Source organism: Penicillium psychrosexuale (genome assembly GCF_028828465.1).
Source record: "Penicillium psychrosexuale strain IBT 29551 chromosome Unknown utg000006l, whole genome shotgun sequence".
Taxonomy (NCBI): domain Eukaryota; kingdom Fungi; phylum Ascomycota; class Eurotiomycetes; order Eurotiales; family Aspergillaceae; genus Penicillium; species Penicillium psychrosexuale.
The window spans coordinates 265,948-275,136 of NW_026643191.1; the positions used below are offsets into that span (position 1 = coordinate 265,948).

Here is a 9,189-nt window from a genome sequence, read left to right on the forward strand (position 1 = left end):
CCCGAGACGAACGACAAGGGGAAATCTCGCTATCAAAACACGGCCATTCAACAAGTTTGACTGCAATCGCAGAACTTCTGGAAGAGGCAAAAGGAAGAACATAAGACCACGAGGGTCCGCCAGGCCAAGAAGGCTTCATTAGACAGATATGAAGTTCGATGTACGAAATGTCGTCTCCAAAGGGAAAATGACTCCGGATCGCCTGGAAAAGGATACCGGATGGATACCATTCGCGCGCAATGATCCACTTGCGCAACGTTCTGCAAAAGCTAAAACAGACGTTGAAAAACAATACGAAAGCACAGATCAAATCTGCTCAAAACGCACGGTACGACTTGTGGCTTTGGGTTCCGATGCTTTCAGGATATATCCATAACGGTGATTAGATGTTCGGAGACTCAAAAAGCCAAGAAAGGGGTCAATAGAAAGGGTATTTGGAGAAAACACATGCTGTTCACACCGTTGCGCTAGAAACTCATTGGTTTTGGCCATTGCTTTCACGCCGAGGCAAAGGAACAGGATCCGGGTACTGGGACGTCCCAGAGGCCAAGGGAGGAATGCGACTTAGCGATGGCGACGACATCAGATGCTGGCCATTGCTCTGGTAGTGGTGGCTCTGGTGTAGCATTGAAGCATTCTCTCTCAGCCGGCGTTCCTCCTGCTCAGGTGTCATGCATTTGACAGGCGGGGGGATCGGAGCATCTGGAGAGCTGCGGCCCATGAGCTTTGGGCTCGGCTCCAGTCTGCGGATGGGCGGCAGGACTGGTGCGCCTGCCATGCTACTGCCAGTAAGCGGACGAGGTGACTGCTTGGTTGGGCTAATTCCAGACATAGCCATGCCGTGAGAACTTTGAGGAGGCGAAGAGTGGTTACCGTTGGGCGTCGTGGCAGAGAAAGATGGATAGTGGTGAGACATCGACGGAGTAGCTGCATGACCTGATTGCGGACGCGGAGTCTCGAAAGAACTCCATGGAGATGTATGGCTTGAAACAGACGGGAAGCCGGCAATAGGGCCAACCTCAGGGTTGCCCTGGGTTGGTGACATAGATGGTTGATTTTGAACAGGACTTTGGGCAGAGTGAGAGGAGGAGGGCCGCACAGGGAACGATCCAACGGGCGGGAGTTGAGGAGCTGATTGCATAGGCGGGAAGGAGTGCTGAGAGGATGATGGCCGCGTGTGCTGCTCAGTGGTATGCAGCAAGCCATTCATGCCCTTTGGCGGGGAGACTGGTGGGCGAGGAGGGCTTGAAGATGGAAGGGGAGTGTGATCTGTATTGTGGACCCGGCGCTGTGGAGACGCAGGAGGATAGAAGTTGCCATGACTAACAGCGGACGAGTGTAGAGTGGGTTGTGTTCTTGAGGGTTCGTTTTGAATATTAGATAGAGCCAGATGCGATTTTTTCACAGGCGAGGGCGGAGCACGATCTTCGTCATCCTCTAACTTCGGCTTCTTACCGGCTGGAGGAGCAGCTGAAGGAGATGCTGAGGCGCTGACCCGGAATCTGAGGGGTGGGAGTTTGGGCTTGATGGAATCTTCCTCTTTTTGCTTGCAGTCTCGGCAGACAAAGTGAAAGTCTTCCTTTTCGGCCGCTTCCTGTGAGATACCAAGACACTTGCTATGCTGCCAAACATTGCATTTTTCGCAGGCAACACTGTGACTTCCATCATCCTAGGAAAATGTTAGGCTAAGGCTCATGTGCTTGGAGACTGAAACTCACCAAGTTCTCGCCATATACTCCACAGCCAGAGCAATCAAAGATCCATTGATCATCTTGGGTAAGCCCTGCCAGGTTCTTCTGGGACTTCTCCAGGTCAGCCTGGAGGTTTCGGGCAGACACCCTACTTTCACCCCTATCAATTCTTTCTTGTTCTTCAGCGATCCTTTCCAGCTCAGCCTCGTGCAGCAGTCGCTTCTGTTCACGGTCTCTGATGCGGTGCTCGCGAGTCATTGTACGCGACTGTCGATCTTCTTCAAGCTGATTTTGCCGAGCCTGCTCCTTACGAGCCTCGGCTAGGTCGTTTTCACGCTTTTGGGCGGCTTCAGCAGCCTCTCGATCCTGTCGTTCTTTTTCTTCCTTGGCGGCAAGTCGACTAGATCTCTTAGCACCGGCGACAAGCTGCATATTCAGAAGCTCCTTTTCACGCTTCTGACGCTTGCGCTGCTGCGTTTCCTCTGCCTTCTCGAGGATAGGCAGGACATGCTCAACTATGCTATCGCGTAGGTATTTCTCGTCCGCGTCCTTGGTTTTCTGGATTGTCTCCAAGAAAGCCTGGTATTCCTGGAGTGTGACAGCCACACACTCCCACTTGAAAGGGTCTTTAGAGAAGGCCGCGACGGCTGCATCGTTGGTATCCTTGCTTTCCTCGTCGGAACCCTCTTCCGCCGCTGCCGTAGATGTACGCTTTGACGTTCTTGATACTCGAGAAGACCGGCTCTTTGCCTTCTTCTTGAGACGCTGAGGAGGGGGAGGTGGAGGAGGGTCGGTGCGACGATAGAGGCGGTTGTCATCTAGCACGTAGTATGATCGCCCTTCGCGATCCCAGCCAAACTCTTCAATACGCTGGGAGAGGTCAGTATGCGACAGTCAGGGGTCAAATCTATACGAGAGATAGCCTACCCATTCTGTCTGCTCGGTTTCCTTCTTTTCGGGCATCTTGTCGCGAATGCGGTCCGCGTTCCAGAATGTCCATACCGTCAGCTGGTGGAGGACACGGATCTTGGTGAAAACATCGAAATACAAGAACTTGTTTGGTTCTTCATCGTAGCCGAAGGGATTAGTGATATTAGGTGCTTTCGCATTGTACTGGCGTCGGGTGTATTCATCGAAATTGTCGAATCTGCCAACATAGTAGTGTCAGTGAAACCGCCCAGGATAGCAGAAAATGTGTTCTAGTAAACATACGTAAGACCGCGATGCGACGAAATCCACTTGAGAAGACACAATCCAATCTCCAGTAGTTTATGAGAGGGCTCGGGTTTGAGACATTCGACTTCTAGATCCTGGCGGGGGCAAAAGACATCAGCGATAATTCAATCAAGTGAGACCTGCTCGTGTGTTTTCTCATCAATGCGACAAAAAGCGCACAGCATTGATCTCAATCCAGACCATGCTAATAGACATACCTCAATCCCAAAGTCCTCGTCAATCTTCATGACCTGGCCAAAGATAGCAATGTATTGCATGAGGCTTGCAAATGCCCAGTTGCTCCTGAGCTGTGAAAGCAAACCAGGCTCTTCTGGTGCCTGTTGCTCGGCCACCGAGGCGACCTCGGAGTGGGTGCGCTTTCGCGATCCCATCGCGGCGGGACAACCGTTAAGGCCGGTTTTCTCAAGGGTGTCAATGAGGGGGTTCCCTGGAACGAAAATGTGGCGGAGATGAAAGCCAGAGAGTGTCCAACTTCCAAATGAGAAATTCGAGCGTAAAAATTGAAAAGGGCCTAAGAAATACGAAGGTTGAGTCTGGACTTTTTTTCGTGTCGTGAGGCAAGACGATCAGTAAGGCGGCGCGTCAAGGACCGTGTCACGTGAACAGATGCGTTTGTCGAATTTAGCAAGGGGAGAAGTGAGGATGATAGCTGAAGAGAAAATTTAGGGGATCATATCAAATTGGTCTAATCTTATTCTTAAAGTTTACGAGAAGGAATCTATACAATGAGATTATGCAAACAATGGAAGATCGAATATTCATGAATCGGAGACAAGTACATCCATGCTTTTGAGAACAAAGTCGCATATACACAGGTAAAACAGAAAAGAAAAAAAAAACAAAGCAGACGCCTGGATCTTTGGATATCTCTCGCTTTCAAAGGTCTATCTCACACAGAGCAGTTGGGGTTCGTCAAAGACGAGGAGAAAATGCACACAGACGACAGCGCCAACCAGAATTCGCGCCACGACAGAAGAATTCCGTCGAAAATGAAGATCAATGAACAATCAGAAGACAAGAAGCATATTTCCCACAAGCAAAATGCAAAGCAAAGATAGAAAAAGAAGAGAAGAAGAAAAAGAAAGGGACAAGAATACATTAAACCTCCCCCAACGCAGATTACCGAACCCTCAAGAAACCCAGTATAAATGCGGTAAAGAGAGAAACAACCAGGAATGAAGAAAAAATGAACTTGGATCCGATGCCCTCAATCGATGACATACCTCATGCGCTGGATCCATCTAGTTCTTCAACCACAATTTTGCGCCTTGTGCCCGTTAATCGCCAGAAGCATTTCCCATGCATATCATAAAGTAAAATATTTCGGGAGAAAGAAACAGATGCTTTTCGTATGTTACATTGCCGGGGCTCCATCCGAGACGGTGTCGGACAAGTTGATGAGGAGTTGAGCCAGGCAGCGCTTGGTGGCTGCATCGTCACGGAGGACCGAGGAGAAGGTGGCGTCCCGGAGAGGTTCGGGGAGACATTGCCGCAAGGCCTCTCGGGCCCGACTGTTGTCACTGAGGCTGTATCTGCTGTTAGAGACACCTACGAAGAGGGATATTGCACAAGGACTCACCGAAGGAAGCAGCGCACAACATGCTTAAGTAGACGGACAGTCTGTTGCTCCACCAACTGAGTAACCATGTTGCTCAGGACAGTGCCCACGGCATAGAATCTTTCATATGTGGCGCAAATGTAGCCCAAGCCTATATCATCAAGAAGAATTTTCTGTACGATAAAGATAGCAACAGTTTTGCTCAGCTCTGAGCCCGTTTCCATGATGCGAAGGCAGAGAGGGATGATCTCCGTAGTTAGGAGGAAGTTGATCACGTCAGAGGAGTCATTCTTCACCAATGCGCCGATGACGCCCAGCGATGTTAGTCGGAGGTATTCGAAGGGACGAGACTTGGAGGTGGTGTTGAGGAATGGGTAGAGGAAAAGAGGGATATGAGCTGAACGAGGAGATATATTAGCAACCAAGTTTGCAGGGGTCATGGTAGATATTTTACTCACCGTTCAAGAAGAGAGTGCGGGTCTCATTGTGGGAGGCGACGCATTGCAAAAGCGCCAGCGCATTGCAGACTCGATTTGACGCGGCGGCAGTCAACTGAGAAGGGTTCAAGAGCGGATATACCGAGATGATCTCTTGAAGGAGTGCAGTCATGACACCTGCAAGTTTCCGACCGTTAGTTACTGTAGACAGGGCTGGGCGCACGTTGGGAATGGAGCCATACCAAAAGAATGCCAGATGACCAGAGCCAGTTCGGGGACCTGCTCCCGCTTCTTGCTCAGCTCCATCAAAGCGGATTCCCTGCGGGTTGGATCTAATAGCTCGGCGACCCAAATGAAGACCTTGCGATTCTCCTCGCTGATTCCACCGTCCATGGCGGAGACCGCATTTGACATACCATCTCCACCCATACCACCGGCGCCACCGGCTCCCTGCGCATGGTTCCCACCACCATTCCCGCTCATGGCAATGCGGCCATAGTGTTGTTGCTGTGCGGCGACTGCGGCGGCTTGCACCTGGGCGTGCTGTTGGGCGACCAGGGAAGCGTGCTGCTGCTGCGATTGGTGTGGGTGCGGCTGAGCCTGGTGGTGCTGTTGCTGTTGCTGATGTTGCATCCACGAAGGGTCGGCCTGGGGATATTGATGTTGGTGGGAGAAGACGTGTTGGGTCTGCGCTTGAAGCATGGTGGGTGATGAGTCGTTTCGGAGACTCGTAATACTCCGAAGGATCGGAACTCTAGCGAAGCGACGGCAAAATTGGGTCTGGGATAAAGTTGAAATGGGGTTAATAAGGTCAGGAGTTTAATCCTGAGACTGAAATCATTGATGACTGAAGACAAGTTGCAAGAATAGTGGTAGAATGGGCAGATTGGGTCGAATAGGTCGAACAGAGGAGTGTGGAGGAGGGAAAAGGCGGAAGTGAAGGCGGGGAGATAAAGTGCCTCCCCTAAGTTTTGTGTGGTCTTTTTTGGCCCTGGGCATGTCTGTCCTACGGAGTCCTTGTTCTATAGCTCTATAATTATTTTCTTTGCTGGTCTTTATCTTTTGTCTCATTAGACTCGGATTGAATTTGCATTCTTGGTGTTGTCAAACCTGCAGGGCATCCAAACAGAGCACATTGTTTTCTGCAGGCCAAACAGCTTTCTGCAGCCATTACGATTTCCCATGCAGTTCCAAGGTTGCTCATAGTTATTTCATGCCGGTGCCCGGGGAGCAATTACAGCTATCAGACAGTAATAAACAAGTCCAAGAATCATCATATTCTCGTGTCGGGTTTGTACTCGTAATCTCATATGTACATCGTAGTGCCAAACATAAATCTCATATCGACATCGAAACAGGGCAATATCGTCAATCCTAGATCAAATCCAAAAAAAATCATAGTGTAAATCATAGTGTAAATCATAGTGATACATCAGTCACATTATAAATGCAGCGCCATAAATGCATAATCAAACCGAGGTCGTCGAACTGAAGACAGAAGCGACAAGACTCTATCATGGACGGGTGCGCGACTGTCGTGACCGTCGCGTATCCCTCGTTCGTCTGTCAGAACTTCGGCTACCTGTGAAAGAGAAAACGTCAGTAAAGACCCTTCGTTATGGGGATAAATGGGGGCAGACGCACTACTCCCTGAGTAATAGTCGGAATAGTAGTAGTATGAACTTGGGTAGGAGGACTCGGTCTTGGCGTCATCGTGCTCTCTCGATCTCCTCAATCCCAAACACAGAGCAAGAGCACCGAAGATAATGGCAATTGTGCCCCAGCCCCATTTGGACTCTTTCTTTTCGCTAACGTCACTGCCTTCCGCGGCTGGTCTGGATCCGAACCACGTTCGCCGGGCAGGAGCAGGAGGAGGCCGACTACCATGCGAGTGGTGGGAATGGCGCTCTTCAACATAGGTTGTTTCCTGTCTGCGGCGCTTCTTGCCAATGCCGAGTGCTGCAAGCAAGCCAGCCAAGACGCCCCTGAAGCAGATGCAGGCGCAGAGGAGTAGCAACAAGAACGCACCGACGATACTGCCGATGACAATTCCTGCAATGGCACCACCACTCAGTCCGCCGCCTGAGGCTTGGGCCCCAATCAAATCCGCCCCGTCTGTTCCAACCGGCGCTGTGAATCCCTCCGTGGTGGTTGGGGCAGAGGTTGCTGTCACGGTGCTTGCCCCATTGCTCGTCCCTCGCACGCCCGGCGTGGCTTCTGACCCGGAATCTGTTTCTGTAGCAGTAGCAGTCACAATAACCGAAGAGCTTTCAGCGACACATTGACCATTGTCACATTCTTGCGCAGCGTCACAACAAGTCGTGCCGCACGTCGTCTCGCCGAGGTCGGCTCTACACGTGCCCGCGCTTGTAGTAGCAGCTATCTGGCTGCTCCATACAGAGGTAACAGTTGTGAGGTCGGTATTGGTGAGCACGTAGGTCGTTGTGTAATATTGATAGTCTCCACTGCTGCTATCTGCACAGACGGCCTCTTGGGCACTGTTGGTACTGCACGTCTGACCGGTCTCACAGCAAAGCCAGTCATTATAGCCACATGGATTATCGCAGCGCTTTTCCAGCCTGTTTTCTCCGAAGATGTCTGCTTCAGCTGCGAGCGGGGTTGCGGCTGTGTGGAGCGCGTAGTTGAGGAGTAGGGAAAGTGTCGAGAGCACTGGCAAGACGGATAAAGATCGCATCGCAAAGGAAAAGCGAGGCAACGCTTGCCAAAATTCAGTGGTGAAATCACTCGAGTCGGAGAGCCTGTGGTTTAGACTGGAGCGGTGTTGGTAGTCTTATCTCACTCGTATACTGGAGAGATCTTGTAGATCACAGACAAAGATCACCAAATTCTTGAGACGTCAAGATATGATCGGAATGCAGGCAAAGAATAAAGAAGAATGAGAGAAGTCAAGAGAAAAGAGTTCTAGTTTGTTAGCTACACAACATCTCCCAGCCTCTCCAGTATACCCAACCACCCGATTTCCTACCAATCGCCTGAGACTTTCTTTTTATCCGGTGGCTGGGACTCGGATTAAATGAAATTTACTGCATTCCGATTAGTCCAACGCTATTTTCCGCCTCGAATAACAAGCCCTGGGTTGCCCCCCTACCGGCGTCCTGTCAGAAGCGATCAACGGGTTGGATGCAGGTTCCACCCCGCATGGCAGCAATCCGCTTCCAAGGCTATGTCCAACACCGCCATTTCAGAATTGCCATGACTCAGGTCTAACACTAAAGAGGAACAATCCACTTGTATACGTTGGGCAGCCAAGAGTCTCGTAAATTGCAGCGAAGCGTGAATATTGTGGATGTCGGATATTCCGTGCCACCAATGGCAGCCCAACGACGAATTGTCCAATCCGTTGAAGACCCTGACATCCGATTAAACAGGCACAGGCACCCAGGCCCCGGAGGGCTGCTAGAGGGAAATATTCTCTACCTTGAAAGCGATCGAAGAATCAAAGCTTACCCAAGCGAATTATTCTAACGATAATTACTACTCTGTCATGCCACTCACTTGCTAGTGTCGTTCTTTTCTTGCTACAACATACGGAAATATCTCCAACAACCCATAGTTGCGTATTGACCGCTATTTCTATGGCTCAGAGCTAGCGATAATATCAATGACCCATTCCAGCCGGTGCGGTCTGCTATCGCCCCCAAAGCCAGTGTTTTATCGTCAGACTGCTTGTGTGAGGTCATCCATGGATGGCGAGACTCCTCGCATCGCCAATATTGGCCACATTCAAAATGTGCTTCGGACTATCCACGATCTTGCTCCCTGCCGCCTCATGTCAAGCATCCTGCCGAAGCCTTGAGGTATTCTTAGTCTGTGCGTCTGCCGGTTGGATGAGATTTTGAACCCGGCTACATAACCCAGCTGGCATGCGGACTGGATGCGATGAACTGGGCAAAACCCTTCTGGGAGTCCGAAGACCATTTCAACATCGAGTAAGAAGTGCCCGTGCAATGAAGGAATTAAAACAGGCCCTAATGTTGCGGAGCATATCTAATCAATTTCCCACTGTTGACAATAACGCCATCAACCATTTCTATGCTCACCAACCACATGGTCATGGAGTGAACAGCAATATGTAGTCTAGTTGTTTCACCTTGAATTGTTACTGTCTGATCTATGGTCCATTACCAACCAAGAATGAATTCTCGTTGATTGAATTACCGAGATTGTTACGCAATTAGCTTGACCTGCTAAAAGACATACTAGGAATGTGTTGCAATGAGCTTTGGGCAATACTTGTGAATCAACC

General features: G+C 50.3%; 3 protein-coding genes across 3 annotated transcripts; all 3 read right to left on the bottom strand.

The window, feature by feature from the left end:
• Positions 1 to 475: 475 nt before the first annotated feature.
• On the bottom strand, positions 476 to 3,298 carry N7518_009941 (putative PHD finger domain protein; the record flags this gene model as incomplete). Its single annotated transcript, XM_057190867.1, has 5 exons — positions 476 to 1,669; positions 1,719 to 2,561; positions 2,619 to 2,838; positions 2,904 to 3,001; positions 3,125 to 3,298. 5 exons carry the CDS (start codon positions 3,296 to 3,298, stop codon positions 476 to 478), a joined length of 2,529 nt encoding a protein of 842 aa, XP_057037003.1.
• Positions 3,299 to 4,281: 983 nt separating this feature from the next.
• N7518_009942 (Rcd1-like cell differentiation family protein) lies at positions 4,282 to 5,624 on the bottom strand (the record flags this gene model as incomplete). The annotated part of the gene is made up of 4 exons (XM_057190868.1): positions 4,282 to 4,453; positions 4,507 to 4,882; positions 4,944 to 5,099; positions 5,165 to 5,624. The coding sequence occupies 4 exons, from the start codon at positions 5,622 to 5,624 to the stop codon at positions 4,282 to 4,284; spliced, it is 1,164 nt and encodes a 387-aa protein (XP_057037004.1).
• A 739-nt stretch (positions 5,625 to 6,363) lies between these two features.
• N7518_009943 (uncharacterized protein) lies at positions 6,364 to 7,617 on the bottom strand (the record flags this gene model as incomplete). The annotated part of the gene is made up of 1 exon (XM_057190869.1): positions 6,364 to 7,617. One exon carries the CDS (start codon positions 7,615 to 7,617, stop codon positions 6,364 to 6,366), a length of 1,254 nt encoding a protein of 417 aa, XP_057037005.1.
• Positions 7,618 to 9,189: the final 1,572 nt, after the last annotated feature.